Here is a 21,068-nt window from a genome sequence, read left to right as displayed (position 1 = left end):
CAAGCGAGAGTGAGACAGACAGATGACAAGAAAAGACAAATCAGCAGCGCTGTTTCCTCACCTTCGGGGTCTGGGGTCTTGGGGGTCTTTGGGGGTATCCCGGACGAGCCCCCAACTGTTATGCCCAAGTCTCAGGATGACCACCAAGAGACCACCGAGAGTCAGATGTTCCGAAATGCAAAAGCAAGGCTTTATTCAGGCGGGCTGTCAGCTCGGGCTTGGTCCTACACTCCCATACAGCGGGAGCCTAGGAGAAGCCCTGAACAGCTTTTCTACAGGGTTTTTAAAGGCAAAGACTACAGATTTACATCAACACAGCGATCAGCTATTGGAGTGAGATAAGGTAGGGGTTAGGGACAGTTCAGGGCAGTGGGAGCTAAGGGGGATTCCTATACCAGTAGAGTCCTAATTAGCTGTCTGAGGGTAGTTTTATGGCTTTAGAAAACAAATGATATCCTTGAATTTACACCAGTTCTGGTTAATTTTAACACAGACAGGTCAGTTCCTGGGACTTGATGGCACCACAATTCTGTTTCTTTAATTTTGTGCACTTTTGGGTCACTCACAGTTCACATAAACAACAAGATGGTTGCTGCTTCAGAATGGGGGCGCTTTTTTCTATTTCTTCAAGGGCTCCATCAGCTGGAAGCCTCTCATGGACACACAGTGTTTCCAGGTGTCTTTGCTGGCCAGCTGCATCTGGTAGCAGGCTGAGAGCTTTTAAAGCTGGCTTATCTCCTCCCTGGGCAGGCCATGCCGAGGTTAGGCCTCTGATTTGTGGTTATTTGCCATCTCTCTTGTGGTCCTGCCAGGTCGGGCTCTAGGGAGTGATTGGGCTCTAGGGAGTGACTGGGTCCAGGTCCCGCCCCCATGCATGACATTTGACCTATCCTGTGGAGTGATCGGGTCCAGGTCCCGCCCCCAGCCCCGCATGCCGTCCTATCCTCAGAGTGATTGGCCCAAGGTCCCGCCCCTAATCTCCCCATCTGCCGCCTACCAGCTTCATGGCCAGGGAGATATGTGCCCTTGCCGGCAGGCTCCCGGGAGGGATCAGGGAATTGAAGACCGGAAAGTCCCATCCCCATCCCTGCCGGCTCCAGATTCAAGGAGTGTGGGTCCGGACATCCCGGCACCATTCTTGCTGCTACTGCTGCTGTTGCTTCTTCCTTCTGCCTCTGCTGCTCAACTGCCAGCCCACCAGGGGCTCACCCTGGTCTCCTTTTACCCCTGATTTCCTCCCTACACCCTCTCTGGGGATGCCCCAGTGGTTGGGCTACCACTCATCCAGCAGGTTTTCTGGGCTGGCTCGGCCTCAGCTCCTTCCCTCTCCATTCCTGACTATGTTTCTGCATTTCCCACGGCCATGTGCTCACTTCTGCAGTTCCCACTGTCCTCTGCCCTCCCAGCTCCAGCTCTGCCCACTCTGAGATGACTTCCTTGACTGGTCACCCGGGTGGCACCCATCTCCTCATCCAGTCATTCAGCTAGCATCTGAGGAGCACTTGCTAAACATTAGGCACAAGAAAGCAAATGGCACAAGTTCAGGGACAGCACCCAAGCCTAGAGTTCAAGCCCCATGACCCACAGAAACAAAAACAAAACCTTGGGCTGGGAGTTTGGCTTAGTGGCAGAGTGCTTGTCTAGTGAGCAGAAAGACCGGGGTTTGATTCCTCAGTACCACATTCATTAAAAAAAAAAAGCCGGAAGTGCTGCTATGGCTCAAGAAGTAGAGCTCTGGCCTTGAGAAAGTCCAAGGACAGTGCTCAGACCCTGAGCTCAAGCCCCAGGACTTGGAAGAAACCCCCCCGCCCCAAAGAAACCAAAGACTTGAAGAGTTGAGAGGACTAGGTACTAGGAGAAGCAATCACATCAGCAGCTTGCCATCTAGCCTCAAGTCCAACAACTAATCTGGCGACTGGGTAAAGAAACAAAGAACTAAGCACCCACTACCCAGGTGCTGGTGGCTTAGGCCTGCCGTCCCAGCTACTCATAGGCTGAGACCTGACCATCACAGTTTGAAACCCACCTGGACAAGAAAGTAAGTCCACGAGCTATCTCAAGGTTAGTGCTCTACCACTTGAGCCGCAGCACCATTTCCAACTTTTCCTCTGTGTGTGGTACCAAGAAATCAAATCCAAGGCTTTGTGCATTCTAGGTAATCTACCACTAGGCCACTCCCAGCCCTTCCTGAGACATTTAACCTGCAAAAAATCCAGGTGTGGAGCTGACATTCAAGTGATAGAGCACTACTCTTGAAGAAACAAGCTAAGGGACAGCATCCTGGCCCCAAGTTCAAGCCCCAGTACTGGAGCACACAATCATTTCACTCAATCATAAGAAATAACTCTTGGGTGTACAAGCAGAGAAGCTGGGAGAGGGAACTTCATTGGGGAATCTTTTCTGGCCTGAATCTTCCCTAGTGCCAGCTTGATAGATGCATGCCAGTCCAGTCCTGGGCCTTGAATTCAGGGCCTGAGCTTGGGCTTTCTCAAGGTGAGCTCTACCACTTGAGCCGCAGCATCACTTCTGTTTTTCTATGTATGTGGTACCAGGAATCAGACTCTGGTCTTTGTGCATGTTAGGCACCATTACATCAAACTCCCAGACAACTTTGATATATACTTTTTTATTTTTTGTTGGTCATGGGACTTGAACTCTGGGCCTGGGTGTTGTCCCTGAGATCTTCAGCTCAAGGCTACCGCCCTACCCTTGAGCCAAGACCCATTTTCCATTTTTTAAAGGACAATTGGAGATGAGAGTCTCAGGTCACTTTGTGCCTGGCCTGGCTTTGAACCTTGATCGTCAGATCTCAGCCTCCTGAGTAGATAGGATGACAGGTGTGAGCCACCTCGCCCAGTGGGACTCTTATTTTCAGGCACTGCCTTCCCCAGGGGTCTGGGGGACCTCTGAGAACCCGAGGAGATGAAAAGAAGCTGCGTGTGGCCCGTGGGGCTTGCTCTTCAAGCCTCCAGGACAGCTTCAGCTAAGCTGGGCCACTGAGGGCAGCATGCACTTGCGGGGGGGGGGGGATCAAGCTGTTCGAGGGGTACACAATAATCCATTGTGCCTGTGGTGTACCTGCCTGGACCTCTGAACCACCTACTTGAGTGCTCCCCCTCAACTTATCCCCACAGCCCAGCTCTCCCCTGTCCTCAGTTTCTCCAACTGGAAGCCTTCCCAGGAGTGTCCCCATAGCCAGGTAGAGAATGTGCATAAAGGGCCAGAGGCATTTGGCAAGTCTTGGGGGTGGGGAGGGGAGTGGGAGAGATTGAAGGTTCTCCAACCCAGGGCTTTGTGCATGCTAGGCAAACAGTCTTACCACTAGGCCACCCTCTTGGCCCGAATCTCACTGTCTTTTGTGTTTTGTGTCTGGGCTGGTTTTGAACCCAGATTCTCATATCTCAGCCTCCTGAGTAGCTAGGATTACAAGCCATAGTCACCCATCCTGGCTGCCTGGGGCTTTAAAGCCTGCTGTAGGTATGACAGAGTGGGAAAGAATTAGCCAACTTGGCAAACTCCACAAGCCCCCAGATAGCTCCCGAAAAGCAGTGTACTTCTGTTGACTTTAGTTTAGATGAGGCAAAGGGATAGTCTCGTCCTTCAGGAAGCCCTCCTTGATGCTCCACTCAAGACATCCTACATAGACACCAAAGATCCCACACTTACTTTATTATTTGGGGGTGGGGGGGGTCATGGAGCTTGAACCTGGCCAGGGTGCTGTCCTGAGCTCTTCAGCTCAAAGCTGCCACCTTTGTGCCAAGCTCCACTTTCTGTTTTTCTAGAGGTTAACTGGAGATAAGAGTCTCAGGTCCTTTTGTGCCTGGTCTGGCTTTAAACCTTGATCCTCAGACCTCAGCCTCCTGAGTAGCTAGGATGACAGGCGTGAGCCACCATGCCCGGCTTTGACTGCTTTCGAAGTGAGGGGGGGGGGGGCTGGCTCACTGATCAAGAATGACTGGGGTGGGTGTGGGGAAGAAGTGTGCCAAGCCCCAGAGTGGTGGTGTCTTGGTCTTAAAATTTAACCAATCTAAGAGTCTCCTACTGAGGAGTTAACAAGGTGCCCCCATTCTGAGGCAGCAACCATCTTGTTGTTTATACAAACTGTGCGTGACCCCAAAAGCGCACATAAATTAAAGAAACAGAATTGTGGTGCCATCAAGTCCCAGGAACTGACCGGTCTGATTAAAACTGATCAGAACTTGCATTTGTTTTCTAAGCCATAAAACTACCCTCAGATAGCTAATTAGGACCCTACTGGTATGGAGGGCGGGCGGGGAAAGGCGGCGCGGGGCCTGGGGCGGGGTGGCCCCGGCAGGCCGCGAGCTCCCGCAGCTCCCCCGCCTCGGGCGCTCCTCCCTCCGCTCGGACCTCGGCGGCCGGCGGCGCCCAACGCGTTCAGCCCACACCACAGCGCCCCTGCCCGCGGCCCGGCCGGCCTCCACTCAGCCGCGGTCCTCCCGCTCCTCCCGGATGCCGCCTCGCCAGCTGCTCAGCCAGGAGGTTCAAGGCCGGGGGGCGGGCGCTCCCGGAAGACGTCATCACCGATTGGCTGCCAGGGCGCCTCGGGCTCTCATTCTCGTCTTTTCATTGGTTGTGAGATCTCTCCTCCCGCCTCCTCCTCCGGGCATGCGCCCTACGGAACCCGGGAAAAGGAAAACAGGGAGCAGCGGGCAAGATGGCGGCCGCTGCGGCGGGTGTGGGCCGCCTAGAGGAGGAGGCGCTGCGGCGAAAAGAACGGCTGAAGGCTCTACGGGAGAAAACAGGGCGTAAGGTAAGGAACGTGGAAGTGAGAGACGCAGGCCACGAGGCCCGAGTTCGGCGACCCGGGCGGGAGGGCTGGAGATGAAGGAGGGGGGGAGGGGAAGGAAAGCCACCTCAGTGCGCATGCGTGAAAGGTGGGCCCCGCGTGGAGCGGCGGCGCCGGATTTACCGGCCGTGAAGGGGGAGGTGCGCATGCGCGCGGCCGCGGGCCCCGCGGTGTTGCGTGCTTGGTCCTCCTCCAGTCTTCTGGATGCTGGTTGGGGTGGGCGACATTGGTTCCGTTTCCCCGCTGGCCCCGCCGGCCGTTCCTCCGAAAGAAAAGTTGGATTTTCAGAACTTTTTTTTCCCGTCTGCCAGCGTGCATTGGGCATCTTGGACGTGACCGGTGAGTGTGCACGGAGGAATCCGAATAAAAGGGTCAGGGTGGACTGCAGGGAGAGAAGAGGAGGCTTATGTCTTTCCCAGCCTGCTGCTGCCCGGGAGGAGAAGGGCACTTCACTGATTTCTCCTGAGTTTCCTGTCCATCACAATGGAGTTGTCCAGAGTCCTGGAGAGGAAAGGAGAATTTTCGGGTTGCCCCAGGACCTTTGGCCCTGTCACTTAGTATGGAGCTTGGAACAAACTGCTTCATATCTCTAAGCCCAAGTTTCTTCCACCTCCCTGCCCCCCCCCCTCCATCCCCTCTCACATCCTTTTGCCAGTCCTGGGATTTGAACTCAGGGCCTGGGCTTGTTTTGTTCAAGGCTAGAGCTCTCCCACTTGAGCCACAGCGCCACTCCCAGCTGTTACTGTGTATGTGGTACTGAGGAATCAAACCCAGGGCTTCATGCTTCAGGCATGCCAGGCCACCAAGCCACATTCCCAGTCCTCCACCCAACTCCTTTTTTAAAAAACTTTACCTGGGGGTGGGTAGATTAGCCTTAGGTTTGAATTCTGGGCCTTGCACTTGGTAAAGCAGACACCCTTTCACTTAAGCCGGGCCTCCCAGCTGAGACCTGGAAGTTTGTTCTATCTCCAGTGGGGAGTAACAACTCCTACACGCCCCATTCTCACCGTTATTTTGGGATCCAATAAAACAATCTGTAGGAAATGACTCCAGAGACCACAGAGGATGGAGGTCTTGTTGTTTCAGGTGCAAGAACTGTGACCTTCACTCTACCCAGTACCAAAAATTAAATAAAATTTCTAGATCAGTTCCAAGTGAGAGGAAAACAAATTCCACTTTCAAGTAAAAAACAAGCAAACAAAAAGCAAACCCAAACAACAACAACAAACAGCAAACCAGTCTCATGCTGGTTTCAGTTTTCTTTTCTGCATAGCTGCCTTCCATAAAGCTAGCCACATGGGCTCTTGTTTCTTGGCATCCTCTAGAGTGAATCCATCCTGCATTTACCATCAAACTGCCTGGCTCAGGAAGTCTCTAAGCTCTGCCCCCCATTTTTGTTTATTTAAAGGTGACATACAGTGGGGTTACCCTTACATGCTTCAGGTAGTAAGTACATCTTCTATTGCAAAGTATCTTATGTTCCCTCCTTATCTATTTCCTCGCCTCCTTCTCTACCCACAGATTGCTTAGTTCACTGTCCTTTAAAAGGCTTTGCCATCTTTTTTTTTTTTTTTTTTTTTTTTGCCAGTGCTGGGCCTTGAACTCAGGGCCTGAGCACTGTGCTTGGGCTTTCTCAAGGCTAGAGCACTACCACCTGAGCCTCAGCACTACTTCTGGCTTTTTTTGTATGTATGTGGTGCCAAGGAATTGAACCCAGGTCTTCGTGCATGCTAGGCAAGCTCTCTACCACTAGGCCAAACTGCCGGCCCCAGCCCCAGCTTTTAAACCATAGCTTGTTCCTTGGAATTTTTCCTGCAGATTTAAGGCTCAGATTATTGGGGTTGCGTTTGAATACAGGGCATCTCTGAGCTATTTCCCGTAGGATGGATGTGCGAGGTTCTTAGAAGAACTGATCTTTAAATAGAGGAATTCAGTGTGTCTGGGTGTGTGTCTGTCTGCCTGCTTCTCTGTGTCTGTTGGTCTGTCTGTTGTGGGGCTTCAACTCCTTCTTTAGATACATGGAAAGATTGGGCCTGAGGGAAGAGGCAGATCCTTCTCCCTCCCTCCCTCCCTTCCTCCCCCCTTCCCTCCCTCCCTCTCCCCTCCTTCCCTCTCCCCCTCCCTCCCTTCCTCCCCCCTTCCCTCCATCACCCCCTTTGAACCACAATCCTCACATCTCAGCAACCTGAGAAGCTCTGATCACCTAGCTGGGAAGGGGGGGTTCACATTTTAACTGAAGGGCTGTGGAGTGTACCTCTGTCCCCACTGGTGGGGTCTGCCCTGCCTCCCCTATCTAGACTCTGCACAGTGCCCCAGCACTTAACCTTGGGCTGTCCATAGAGTCAGGCCGCTCCTACCTGCCTGCCCGACCATTGAGTTTGCAATGTCATTCAGCTATGTGGTTGTTTTCTCACTTATTAATCAATCACTGGGCATTTGAGTGTCTGCGGTGCCCTCAGGAGACCAAGGCGGGGTTGGCTAAATGTTGGGGAAAGGGACGTGTGTTGTCTGATCCCTTTGGCAAAGTTTCACCCTCTCCTTCCAGGTACACAAGCTTCGCTTCCTGTAGGCTGGCATTGCTTTCTCTCCACCTGCCTCACAGAGGAGGGCAGCTTTTCCCCTTTCCCTTCCCTTTCTCTCTCTCAAGATGGGTCTGACCCCTGAGTTGTCCTGTTCTTCACTCATGTCCCCAGTGGCAGGGCCTGGAAGGAGGAGTGGCATGCCAGCCCGGTGGCTTTCTCCTTTTCTTTGCAGGACAAGGAAGATGGGGAACCAGAGACCAAGCAGCTCAGAGAAGAGGAGGAGGAAGGCGAGAAGCACAGGTAGTGTTTGATGCAGTCTTCCCTGCTGGAGAGGAAAAAAACAGAGTCTCAGTTCTCCCAGTAGACAGGGCCTTCCTGTATCCTGTTTAGTCTCTGGCTCGTGGCCACCAGCATTTTGCTTTCTTACTTCACATCGCTTTTTTTTTCTTCTTCTTGTCAGTCGTGGGGCTTGAACTCGGGGCTTGTGGAGAGCATCCGGGCACCAGTGGCTCTGTCTGTCTTCCCAGCTGCTCCGGAGGCTGAGGGCCGAGGATCGTTCAAAAGCCAACCTGGAGGCCGAGAGTTTGTCCTAGTGGTAGAGTGCTTGCCTAGCATGCATGAAGACCCAGGTTCGATTCCTCAGTACCACATATATAGAAAAAAGCTGGAAGTGGTGCTGTGGCTCAAGTGGTAGAGCTCTAGCCTTGAGGAAAAGCCCAAGGACAGCGCTCAGACCCTGAGTTCAAGCCAAGGACTGGGCCCCCCCCCCCCCCAAAAAAAAAAAGACAACCTGGGCAGGAAAGTCTGTGAGACTCTTTATATTGCCATTGAGCACTCAGAAAGCAGGAGGAGGTAAAGTGCTAGTCTTATCGACAAAGCTCTGGGACAGTACCTAGACCCCATGACCACCACCACCAAAAAAAAAAAAAAAAACAAAACCCAAAGAAATAGGAGGAATATGGTCCAGAGCTGGTCCCACTTTTATCACAAAATAAACAAACACATAAATAAATAAAGGGAGGGCTGGAATGGATGGCTCATGTGGCAGAACTCCAGTCATTTTAAATCGTGAGTTCAAAAGCCCTTACAGTTTACACCCAATAAATTCCTTTTTTTTTTTTTTTTTTTTTTTTTGCCAGTCCTGGGTTTGAACTCAGGGCCTGAGCAATGTCCTTGGACTTTCCTAAGGCTAGAACTCTACCACTTGAGCCAGGCTACCATTTTGGGGCTTTTTCTGTGTATGTGGTACCGAGGAATAGAACCCAGGGCTTTGTGCTAGGCAAGTACTCTACCACTTGGCCACACTCCTGGTCCAATAAATTCCTTTTGAGAATTTTCTTTTTTTCTTTTTCTTTGGCAGTCCTGGGCTTGAGCTCAGGCCCTGAGCACTGTCCTTGGGCTTTCTCAAGGCTAGAGCTCTGCCACTTGAGTCACAGCACTATTTCCAGCTTTTTTCTATGTATGTGGTACTGAGGAATTGAACCCGGGTCTTTGTGCATGCTAGGCAAGCACTCTACCACTAGGCCAAACTCCCCCCCCCCATCTTTTTCTTTTTTTGTGGATTGTGGGACTTGAACTCTGGGCCAAGATCCTCAGATCTCAGCCTCCTTGAGTAGATAGGATTACTGGCTTGAGCCACCAGTGCCCAGTGGAACCGAGGAATTGAACCCAGGGCTTCATGTATGCTAGGCAAACACGCTACCACTAAGGCACATTCCCCAGCCCCAAGGAGAGAGCTTTTATCACCCTTTACCTGTCCCCTCTCCCAAACACAGCCAGAGCGGCCTTGTTGGAGACGGCTAAATGAGTAATCGCCTATGCCTAGAAGCCAGGACGCCGCTGGGCTCTTTTTAAAAATTCTCTTGGCTGCTAAGCCAGCTATTTAATGTCCTAAAGGAAAATATTAAGCAACTGCCAAACAAAAACATCCTTCCGTGGCCTTTTTCCAAGCGTCTGTATTCTCTCCTGACCTTGTACTATACTTGAACTGACTTTTTTTGGAGGGGGGGGGTCCCTTTCTTTTTTTTTTTTTTTTTTTTTGCCAGTCCTGGGCTTGAGCTCAGGGCCTGAGCACTGTCCTTGGACTTTCTCAAGGCTAGAGCTCTACCACTTGAGCCTCAGCACCACTTCTGGCTTTTTTTCTATATGTGGTACCGAGGAATCAAACCCGGGTCTTCATGCATGCTAGGCAAGCACTTTAACCACTAGGCCAAACTCCCGGCCCCCGGGGGGGTCCCTTTCTAGCCAGGTTCTGTGGTCTGGTAGGGTGCTGGCAGCCAGCTTGGAGGGGTAGGGGGGCTGTCTCAACAGCTGTTTCTCCTTACAGGGCCAGAAATATTTGCATGTGGAACATTTTTGTTTTGCCTCTCTGTTTTGTGACTATTTCCACTGAATGATCTTCCCCCTGCAGTGGGAATATTGGGGTCAGAGGGGTTTGAACACTAGCTAATCTTTGAAGAAACCACCAGATGGGCCTCTGGAAAGAGGCTCAAGATCCTCAATTCGTAGTTCTCCTGGTTTAGCCACTGGCCAGCTTTGTCTTGTTACTTATTCCCATTAGATTTCCATGTGTAGAGCCTAAAGTAACAGGATTATTGGGGTGGAGAGGATGATTTCTGGGAGCTTTATATCTCTATGAAAGGCTGCAGGTCGGGCACAGTGGCTGTTACTTTGAATCGCAGCTACTGTAGAGTATAGATTGAGAGGACGAGAGGATGCTGGCTTGAGGCCAGCCCAGACACAAAATCAGTGAGATCACATCTCTGTTTTCTTTTTTGCCAGCCCTGGGGCTTGAACTCAGGGCCTGAGCACTATCCTTGGGTTTTCTCAAGAGCTCTAACACTTGAGCCACCGCACCACTTCTGGCTTTTTCTACGTATGTGGTACCGAGGAATTGAACCTGGGTCTTGGCGCATGCTAGGTAAGCACTCTTAACACTAGGCCAAACTCCCAGCCCTAGTATGTCACATTTTAAAGAAACCCCAAGTCTTCTGTGGTCTGATCACTAGAGCCACACACTCACTCTGGCCTAGGCGTGCTGGGGTGAGACAGGAAGGGGGAGGGGGGTATGAGACCCCCCCCCCCCCATCACTCAGCGTTCTTTCTCTGAGGATCCTTGCCAGTGACAAAGCTTCCTTTCCATCCTAGAACAGGACTTCTCACTCCTTCATGCCTTGCAGAGGACATCAGCTTTCTGACGTGCAGTGTCCACCCCTGGGCTTGAAAAGGACCTGCGGTCAGCAGACCTGCTACAGGGCTGGGCAGGTGTCTTCCCAGACACTCACTCAGCAGGAAGTAGAGTAGAGCCCCAATCTAGAAGAAAACTCAGTCGAGTGTGAACTCGAATACTTTCCTGGGTGGCTTTGCTACAGAGACCAGCAAACTGCTGACCCGGCCACGTGGAGGGGAGATGGACCTTGTTTTCTCCTTGAATCCAGGTTTGGCCCAGCTCAGCCACATACTCGGTTCTGAGGAGAAAATGCTGCAGAGATGAGGGAGATTAGATAGAACTCTTGCCTGGCCTGGTTTCCAGAACTCACTGGTAACTGACTGTAATGGTGGCTGGAAAGACAGGGTTTGGGAGACAGGAAGAAAGGAGGCTCTTTTAGACTAGCTTTTTTGAAGGCCTTCAATGTAGCAAGATTTAGAATTCTGGTGTGACTCTGGTTCCACCAGTTTTAAGTTAACATTCCGTTGTCATCTGTTCAATTTGTTAGTCCTGAGGCTTGAGCTCAGGGCCAGTGTTCTACCTCTTGACGTCTGCTGTAGGTTTCTCTTTCTTTGACGGTTGGGTGTCCTTAATTTTTTCCTCTTTATTATTCATTTTCAATTTGGCGGTGATTTGCCTACGTTGACCTTCCTTCCTTCCTTTCCTTCCTTCTTTTTTTTTTTTTTTTTTGCCAGTCTTGGGCTTTAGCTCAGGGCCTGAGCACTGTCCTTGGACTTTCTCAAGGTTAGAGCTCTACCACTTGAGCCTCAGCACCACTTTCAAGCTTTTTTCTATGCATGTGGTACCAAGGAATTGAACCCGGGTCTTTGTACATGCTAGGCAAGCACTCTACCACTAGACCAAACTCCCGGCCCCCTTTCCTTCCTTCTTTTCCCTCCCTCCCTTCCCTATTTTTTTTTTTTTTTATTCTCCCCCTTCTAGCACTGGGGACTAAATACAGGTACCGATACATGCTGAGCAAGTGATTTACCGTCTGCCTTTCTTAGATCTTGTTTTTGTGTTTGTTGACCGTGGGGCTTGAACTCAGGGACTTTGTGTTGTCCTTGAGCTCTTTTACTCAAAGCTAGCACTCTACTACTTTGAGCCACAGTTCTACTTCTGGTTTCCTGGTGCTTCTTAGAAGAGTCTCACTGACTTTCTTACCCAAGTTAGCTTTGAACCACAATCCTGAGATCTCAGCCTCCAGCATAGCAAGGGTGACAGTGGTGAGCCACCAGCCCCTAGCTCATACATTGTTTTTGAAATAAGTCTTATGAACTTTTTCCTGGTGGGTCTCAAATTGAAGATCTTCCTGCTTCTACCTCCAATTATAGGCACGCACTATGATTCTTGACTCTTTTTGTTGGCGTGCATAAATTTTCTTTCAGTCTATGGTTTGGTAACTATTTCATTAATTCGATGCTTCTTCAATGCATTGTGTAAAAAATTCAGTCATCATTTTATTATTTTGACACTCTGCTTATGTGCATGTAGACTGTATTTTGTTGGTGGTGGTCCTGGGCCTTGAACTCTCGGCCTGGGCTCTGTCCCTGAGCTCTTCAGCTCAATGCTAGTGCTCTATCACTTGAACCACAAAGGCACTTCTAGTTTTTTGGTGGTTAATTGAAGAGATTTTGGTTCCTGGGCTGGCTTTGAACCTTGATCCTCAGATCCCAGCTTCCTGAGTAGCTAGGATGACAGGCGTGAGCCAGCAGCACCCAGCAAGACCTTTTTATCATATGCAAACGTCTCATGTGTTTTACAGTTACCCCTGTTCCTCAAACTAGATATTTTCTGGCCTATCTTAAAAGACACTATGCCTTCTTTACTCAAATTATGGCTGTTTATTCTTCACTTGTAGAATGGCTTCTACTGTGGCCTCTGCTGAAATGAACCTCGGTAGTCTCCTTTTATGAATTGCAATTATTTTACATTTCATTTCTGATCATTCCAGCATGTGTCTCTCCTATGAGATCATTTCTAGATTCTTTTTCCCTGAATTTCAGGGTTTTGCTTGAATTTGAAATGTTGTATATCAAATACTCTGGAGTTAATTGGAGGTTCTGGGTAGTTTATTTTCTTCTAGCAAGAAGTCATTCTCCTTCTGGCAGGCATCTGGACTTGGGGGTTCAGGGCAGATGGAGAAATTTTCTATAACCAGTCTCGGTGACTTCACCCCAGCCCAGGGGGGGGCTGGTTGTCAGCTGTGGGGGCCCTGGCTGTCTCAGTCTGTGGGAAGAGTGATCTGTTTCAGGCCGGCCTCTGCTCTTAGCATGGGGCCTTTTGAGGAGGGGCCCAGTTTTCTCTCTAGCCCCATGAAATTGCAGGAAGCTTGGCATTTTTTTTTTTTAGTCACTCTGTTTACGGAGACAGATGTTCAAGAAGAAAAAGGTGCTCGGGCAGGTTCTTGGATTGCCATTCTGTCTCTGTGTTTATAGCCCTTGAAATCCTCACTCTGACATTTCTCTAAGGTCAGTACATAGATATTTCAAATATGTCTGTGGCGCCAGGCGCCAGTGGCTTGCATCATCATCCTAGCTACTCAGGAGATCTGAAGATCACAGTTCCAAGCCAGCCTGGGCAGACAAACACAAGATACTCCCCCCCCCGCCCCCGCCACCCCCAGTCATGGGGCTTGAACACAAGGGCCTGGAAGCTTGGAAGCTATCCCTGAACACTTTAGGTCAAGGCTAGTGCTTTACCATTTGAGCCACAGAGCCATTTCCAGTTTTCTGGGAGTTCATTGGAGATAAGAGTCTCATGGACTTTGGTTCCCTGGCTGGCTTTGACCCTCGATCCTCAGATCTCAGCCTCCCGAGTAGTTAAGATGACAGATGCGAGCCAGTGGCGCCTGGTTCCTGAGAGACTCGTATTTCTAGTTAACCACTACAAAGCCAGAAGTGAAGGTATGGCTCAAATGCTAGAGGACCAGTTTTGAGCAGAAAAGCCAAGCGAGAGGCATTGCACTGAGATCGAGCCCTACTACTGGCACATACAAAAGCAGGACCGAACCTGGCCGTGGAGCTGGGTGTGCCTGGCAGAGCTTCCACGACACAGACTCAGGCCTTCTATATGGACCCCTGCCGAATAAAAACACCTTCCCTTTTAAGAGTGACTCGACCCCAAAACTGGGGCTCTGTTGAGAATCACACCAACCTTTGGTCCTAGTGGTGCGGTCACTGGATGACTCACGATAGAGGGTGACTCTGAACCCCCACTCCCCCAGTTAGGGGACATAATTCAGGAGAAATACTGATATCTGTTCTCAGCCACCCCCCCCCAGCTTTGGGGGAACCCCGTTCCCACAGGGCAGACACAGGACCTTGGGAGGGGAGAGCAGTGAGTCTGGCTCTTTAGTAGCAGGTGAGGGAGGAGCTGGGGGCAGGGAGGGGAGGAGCCTGGGAGGGGGCGTGGTCTCCACATCCCCTTGTTCTCCAATCACAGGGAACTGAGGCTGCGCAATTATGTCCCCGAAGATGAGGACCTGAAACGGAGAAGGGTGCCCCAGGCCAAACCTGTTGCAGGTCAGTGGACGCCCCCCCACCCCCACTTCCAACATCTGTATCACAGCTAGTGGTCCCCTTCTACCTCAGCCTGCCTGCTGTCTTTCTCAGAGGACGATGCAGTGGCCCGGCGATCGGGACAGGAAAAGACCCTGCAGGTGCAGGTGACCCAGTTATCGGAGCCACTCAGGAGGTTGAGATCTGAGGATCCTGGTTCCACGGTTCAAAGCCAGCTTAGGCAGGAAAGTCCATGAGACATTTTTTTTTTCTTTTTTTAAGATAAGAGTCTCATGGACTTTGGTGCCCAGGCTGGCTTTGAACCATGCTCCTCAGACCTCAGCCTCCTGAGTAGCCAGGATGACAGGTGTGAGCCCCCACGCCCAGATTCAAGCTCCATTTTTTTTCTCTTTCTGTGGTACTGAGGCATTGAATCCAGGGCCTCATGCGTTCTAGGCAAGCCCTCTACCCACTAAACCACATTCCCAGCCCCTCCAGGAGTCTTATCTCTCCATTAAACCACTGGAAAAAGCGGGAAGTGGCACGGTGGCTCAGGTGGTAGAGCACTAGCCTTGAGCAAAAGAGGCTCAGGGCAGCAGCCAGGCCCAGAGTTCAAGCCCCAGGCCTGACAGAAGCAAAAAGAGAACTTTATTCAGCTCTTGGCCTGCTTCCTTCCTCTTCCCTCACTTGAGGGCCGCACTCTTCCCAGGTGACTTGGCCCCTGGGCTGGTGACACGGTGACATTGATGGCCAGGCAGACCTTAGGAGAGAAATGGCGAGCCACCATGTGCCTCCCTGGCTAAGAAACAAGACCAGGAAGATACTGGTGGGGCCCCCCAGTAGCAGAGGTGGGGAGAAGGTCACATCTCCCTACACAGAGGCTACCCAGAGACCCACCTTGCCACCACCTGTGGCTGGGTCACCTGGCTGTCAGCCCCTCAGCCCGTGTTCCTCTTGCGCCCTCTAGTGGAAGAAAAGGTGAAGGAGCAGCTGGAGGCCGCCAAGCCAGAGCCTGTCATTGAAGAGGTGGTGAGTGCTATTGGGGGGGGGGGTGGCCTTTTCCTCTGCGCGTTCTCTCTTCCTTTCCACCTTGAGTCCCTCCTCCCCCTCCCTCCCTTCCCCGGCCCCAGCTCTGTCCTGTCTCCCCATCTCCCCTGGAGTGGGACCCTCTTGTCCCTGACAGGTATATTTTTTCCCTCCCCAGGACCTGGCCAACCTGGCACCCCGGAAGCCTGATTGGTAAGTGTGGCTATGCCAGGCACAGGCCTCTGGCTGCCGGGCCATTGGAAAACTGTCCCAGGCATTGGAAAGAAGAGCTGAGCAGGCCGGGAGCGTGGCCTAGCTGTAGAGTGCTGGCCTGGCTTGCATGAAGCCTTGGGTTCGATTCCTCGGTACCACATACTCAGAAAAAAAGCTGGAAGTGGCGCTGTGGCTCAAGTGGTAGAGTGTTAACCTTGAGAAACTTCAGGACAGGGCCCAGGCCCTGAGTTAAGTCCCAGGACTGGCAAAAAACAAAACAAAACAGATGTGGAGGTGTGACTCAAGAGGTAGAATAGCAGCCTTCACTGGACCGATGCGGGAGCGGGGAGGGGAGACACCCCTCCCGGGGCTGAGAGTGTGGTTTAGTGGAGAGCCCTTGCTTAGCACTCATGAAGCCCTGGGTTCGGTCCCTTAGTACCAACCCCTCTTGTAAGGCGAGAATTGACGGGATATATACAAGCCCCTCTTTGCCAGTTCGAATCTTGGGAGTCTTTATTAAAAGGCCAGTGACCGCGTGGTGAACTCATGTGTCAAACACAAGCGGCCAGAACACCATGCTCGATACAGTCAGGAAACAGGCCAGAGACGACAGAAACAACAGCTATAATACCCATAAGCCGACTCAGCTCCTATGGAGAGCTGAATTGGGACGCCATGGTGATGAGAGAACAACCAGGAAACCAGACACGGCACTGAACTCTGAGAGGTGTGACAGTGGCGTAAGTCCTTCAGACGTAAATAGATCTGGGGCAGGGGCACAGGAAGCGCCCAGTCCAGGTACTGGATTGACAGGCCTAGTAGCTACCAAACCAAGTGCCCACCCCTGTCTCCAGAGATTCAGACACCACCCATCACCTGTGGGGGGCTTTACCTTCACCCCCACACACTGGGAGAACCTGACCCAGACCCCAAATCTCCACTGTTTTCTCACTGGCAGACTCTCCCTCCCAGCTCACCTTGAGACCAGGCGTCTCCATTTAATTTCCTTCACTAGAAACCCCACACCTGGGCAGGTGCTGGCGTGGCTGTGACTGCGTTTCCTTGCTTAGGCTCAGCCACCTTATTTCTGTCTCTCCCTCTGGCTCCATTTCTCTATGGAGATGGAAGGCTGGTCCTTCTCCAAGCCTAGGATGCTGTGGACCTGAAAGCCATCATCTCTCTGACCTTGGCCAGAGCCAGGGGCCATTTTCTCCTCCCTAGGATTCTGCGCACTCTGCTTCCGGGACCAAGCACCCACTCTGGTGAAACCAAGCTTGAGGCGCGAGTTCTAGAAACTCCAGAGCCACAGACAAGCAGGCTGAGTGCAATGTGGAATAACCCAGCTTGAGCCTGTGGCCTGAGGAGGGGGTGACCCACAGTGGACAGGAGCCGGTCACCCCAGAATGGCGACTCCGGGGTTCTGATGGGGGCGGTCCCAACCCTTGTACACCTTGACGTATCCCCTCTGGAGAGGCAGTTGTGATGCTTGTCTTCTGCTCCCTGCCTGGAACTGGGGTTCAAGAGACAGACAGATGGACAGGGGAGCAGGCAGGCAACCTCTCAAATAGGAAAATGGCCTTTATTTTATTTTTTGCTAGTCCTGGGGTTTGAACTCAGGGCCTGGGCACTGTACTTGGGCTTTCTCAAGACTAGCCCTCTACCACTTGAGCCACAGCCCCTCTTCTGGCCTTTTCTGTGTATGTGGTACCAAGGAATCGAACTTGGGTCTTTGTGCAAGCTAAGCAAGCACTGCACCACTAGGCCAAACTCCAGGGCCAGCAAGTGGCATCTCTAATGGCAGATAGCAGTGCAGAGAGGGAGCCAAGGCCCCCCTCCCCCCAGGCTAGCCTTCAGCCTGCCTCCTCCCCTCCTCCTGCTCCAGGGACCTTAAGAGAGATGTGGCCAAAAAACTGGAGAAACTCGAGAAGAGGACGCAGAGAGCCATCGCTGAGCTCATCCGTGAGTGCCGCCCTGTGGTCCTGCCCTTGGTCTGAGCCCAGGGCGCTTGTTTACCTCTGTCTGTCTTGTCTCTTCCAGGTGAGAGGCTAAAGGGCCAGGAGGACAGCCTGGCTTCGGCAGTGAATGCCACCACGGGACAAGAGGCCTGTGATTCCGACTGAGCCGGGCTCTGTGCTGCATCCATCCGAGCAGGGAGCAGGCCTGTCCCGTAGAAAGCAGGTCGTGCGCACGCGTGGAGCGGGAACTGCTCATCCCTTACCTCCACTCATCCCGCACTGAGCGGCCCCTGCAAGAAAGAACCCTCCCGGAGCGAGGTCAGCTCGTCTCCCGAGGACCCCAGATACCCGGGTGACCCAGAACCGGCCACAGCTCTGGGCACACACACATTTATACATATGTATATGCTCTGATATATTTATATATATATATTTTAATCTCTGGACCTAGAGAAAAATAAAGCCACCTGTGTGGTAGAAACCAGTGAATTATGTTCTGGTTTCTGGGGTGCTGCAAGGATGCAATGGCTAACGAGACGAGATAGCCACAGAAGAGCCGGGCATTGGTGTCTCGAGTCTGTCATTCTAGGTACTCGGGAGGCTGAGATCTGAGGATCGTGGTTCAAAGCCAAGCCGGGGCGTAAAAAGTCCCAGAGACTCTCATCTCAGAGAACCACCAGAAAACCAGAAGTGGCACTGTAGCTCTACGTGGTAGAGAGCTAGTCCTGGGCTTGAATTCAGGGCTGGGGCACTGTCCCAGAGAAAGCCCAAGGACAGTGCCTAGACCCTGACTTCAAGCCCTAGGACTGGCAAAATCTCACCAGATGCCAGTGGCTCCCACCTACTTACTCAGGAGGCTGAGATGTGAGGATCACGGTTCAAAGCCTGCCTGGCCAGAAAGAACTCGGGGACAATGCCCATGCCCACCACCCAGTAAATGAAGGATAAACTACATCAAATTCCCTTGCAGTTCTCAGCTCTAGCCACTAGATGGCAGCAAGAGACAAGAGTCTCCGCCTTCGCCTGCTCTTCCTGGCAGCAGTTGAAGCCCCTTCCCTCTCCCGCCGGCCACGGCCCTCGTTCCTCCAGTCACTGGAGATGAGCCATGAGTGGAAACCCCAGCATATCCTGAGGATGTCCCCGTCACTTCAGGGTGGGCCAGGTGTGGGGGTGTCATAGAAACCCTCCCCAGCTATCCCATCAACACCTGCATTTTGGAACCAAGCTCTCAGGGTGCCCAGTACCCACAGATACTGTGGCATAGGGTATCTCACCTCCTGGTGGGCTTGGATGGGCACAAGTGACATCTTGGAATAGATGGAGGCGTGTGCTAGGGTTCTGGATTCTTCCTGGGTTTAGGGTGGAGAAGGAAGGGGGGTGTTGGCTGTAGCAGCCGTGAGCTGGGTCGGGGTGTCTGGCCCGAGTCTCGGCCAGCCTGTCCCCTTCTGCCTGGATTTACGGGTTTTCTTTAAGCGTTCCCGTTACTCAGGCCTCCAGCGGGCCCCAGGACAGAAATAAATCCCACAAGGCGGCTCAGCCAGCATCCAGTTCCCCCTCAGAGGCCGGAAGAGGCCCTGCAAAGAGTGTGCCAGACCGCATGGCGGCCCACACAACGCCACAGGCCCCGTGCGTGTGTGCACACCTCAGCACACACACACAGGCCTGTGCATTCCTGCACCTACTGGTGCTCTCGTCAGCCTTGGGGTCTCCTGTGTGCACAGGAGACCCCAACAAAGCCCCCAGAAAGCCAGGGCTGCATCTTACACTGACCTCACAGTCGTGGTCTCGAACTCAGCCACTGTCCGGGATCTGATGGGTAAGGCGTTCAATGGGTGTTCAATTCCTGGGTACCACATACAGAGAAAAAAAGCCAGAAGTGGTACTGTGGCTCAAGTGGTAGAGTGCTAGCCTGGAGAAAGCTCAAAGACAGTGCTCAAGCCAGGAGCGGTGGCTCTTATCTCCAGAAAACTGGAAGCAGCGCTGTGTCTCAAAGAGATAGAGTGCTGGCCTTGAGCTGACAAGCTCAGGGACTGCGCACGCGCGTGTGCACACACACACACACACACACACACACACACACGCACACACACACAGAATCAGAAGGACAGAAGAAAGCGGCCAGTCCTGTGCAACTCAGGAGGAGAATAATCTCCTGGGAATTGCTGGCTTCGGGGCTGCCAGAGCTTCTGAATTTTTTAAGAGAAGCTGGAAAGCTGAATTTTTATGTGAAATATCCTGATTTTTTTTTTTTTTTAATGTTGGCTCAAGATGTTGAAAATACTGTGAGAGCCAAACAAAACATGGTCGGGAGCCAAATTCCACCCACAGGCGGCATTCGCAGACCACGGGTCTACACACACACACACACACACACACAAATAGACACACATATGCCTGCAGACACACATGAGCAAAAATAGACACACTGGCGCATACACATGGGCACACACACAAAGACACATCAGACATATACAGACTCAGTTGTATAAATATACACAGACACAAGTCTACCTCATGAGGGGAACTACAGACAGACACAGATATAAATAAATACACACCTTCCAACAGACCCTCATAGAAACTTGCATATAATGAACCCCTCTATCTTGTTATAGTGAGTGAGTTTGGTGGGGGGGCTGGGAATGTGACACCCTTAAAGACCGGCTGATATGGCCCAAATCAACATTATCGCCTGATTTACGAAGGCCACAGGCTGGAGAAGACTTTGGGTTCTTGGCTGACCAGTGCACAGATTTATAAAAAGAGAATGAGAATCTGATGATTGTGGCTCAAGCCTGTAATCCCAGCTATTCAGAAGGTTGAGAAGCTCCAGCACACACAAACATGTACACACACACACACACACACACACACACACACACACACACATACAAACTGGGTGCCGGTGGCTCACGCCTGTCATCTTAGCTACTCAGGAGGCTGAGATCTGAGGATCAAAGTTCAAAGCCAGCCCAGACCATGAGACTCCTATCTCCAATGAACCACCAGAAAACTAGAAGTGGTGCTGTGGTTCAAGTGGTAGAGTGCCTTGAGCTGAAGAGCTCAGGGACAGCGCCCAGGCCCAGAGTTCAAGCCTCAGGACCAAAACAAAACAAGAGCTGGCAAAGGATATTATGCCAAGCCACAAGGAGATTCTAAGGAAGGAGTTTTGGGTACCCACAGCCAACTCTCTTATGACCCACGACTTTGTTCTCCATCCTGGATTTGAACCCTCCTTCCTGTCACTGGCAAGCAAAGCCAGCAAGAATCTGGCCCATGTATACAACTCCCAATCCAGGGTCTCCATCCAATCCTTCCAAGGGATCTGTCTACAGCTCTCCATCCCCCCCAAAAAGCTGGAGGCCTCCAGCCTGACTTTCTAGTCCTCTTCCTCATGGCTCTCCAGGTTTGTTTCAGTTGGCCATAGTGAGGTACCCTGGGCTGGATGAAGCTCTATGGGAGTTGGCTGGGGGCAGACACGGAGACCCGGATGTGGTGTTACCCAGCAAACCCTATATTCCTCTAGTGTACCCTAGTTTACCATCAAACCTGTGTGGCCTGAGGGTGGACGGAGTTCCAATGGTGTTTACCCGTTCCCTGAGGTTCATGTTGCAGGCCCTTGAAGGGGGAAAATGACCGCTCAACACAAACCCAGACCTGATCATTTGCCAGGCTACCACTGAAGACTATTCCACTTCCTCTACAGACACCTGGATGGATGGTTCAGGCAAGCTTTGGGGGTGTCAGGGGGGGAGGTAGAGACCAACTCAAGCCCAGTGTGAAAGAAAAAACCCAAGTCCTCATCTGCAGTCTTGAACCCGTGGTGAGAGGTTTAGC

At 51.9% G+C, this 21,068-nt stretch overlaps 1 protein-coding gene across 1 annotated transcript; it reads left to right on the top strand.

Moving 5' to 3' along the window:
- Positions 1–4,632: 4,632 nt before the first annotated feature.
- Positions 4,633–17,697, top strand: Ccdc12 (coiled-coil domain containing 12). Its single transcript, XM_090323161.1, has 7 exons — positions 4,633–4,771; positions 7,562–7,629; positions 13,982–14,061; positions 15,005–15,066; positions 15,242–15,276; positions 17,159–17,235; positions 17,314–17,697. The coding sequence occupies exons 1-7, from the start codon at positions 4,676–4,678 to the stop codon at positions 17,394–17,396; spliced, it is 501 nt and encodes a 166-aa protein (XP_090179287.1). The 5' UTR covers positions 4,633–4,675; the 3' UTR covers positions 17,397–17,697.
- The last annotated feature ends 3,371 nt before the right edge of the window (positions 17,698–21,068 follow it).

This window comes from Megascapheus bottae, chromosome 32 (genome assembly GCF_031878675.1).
Source record: "Megascapheus bottae isolate mThoBot1 chromosome 32, mThoBot2.hap1, whole genome shotgun sequence".
In the NCBI taxonomy this organism is placed as follows: Eukaryota; Metazoa; Chordata; class Mammalia; order Rodentia; family Geomyidae; genus Megascapheus; species Megascapheus bottae.
This window is presented reverse-complemented; position numbering and strand designations above follow the sequence as displayed.

Bases quoted from the DNA above. Each gene is read 5' to 3' on its own strand.
- Ccdc12 (XM_090323161.1), top strand. From the start codon at position 4,676: ATGGCGGCCGCTGCGGCGGGTGTGGGCCGCCTAGAGGAGGAGGCGCTG. The intron at 7,630-13,981 runs GTAGTGTTTGAT...CTCCAATCACAG, and splicing joins GAGGAAGGCGAGAAGCACAG to GGAACTGAGGCTGCGCAATT. The intron at 14,062-15,004 runs GTCAGTGGACGC...TGCGCCCTCTAG, and splicing joins CCAGGCCAAACCTGTTGCAG to TGGAAGAAAAGGTGAAGGAG.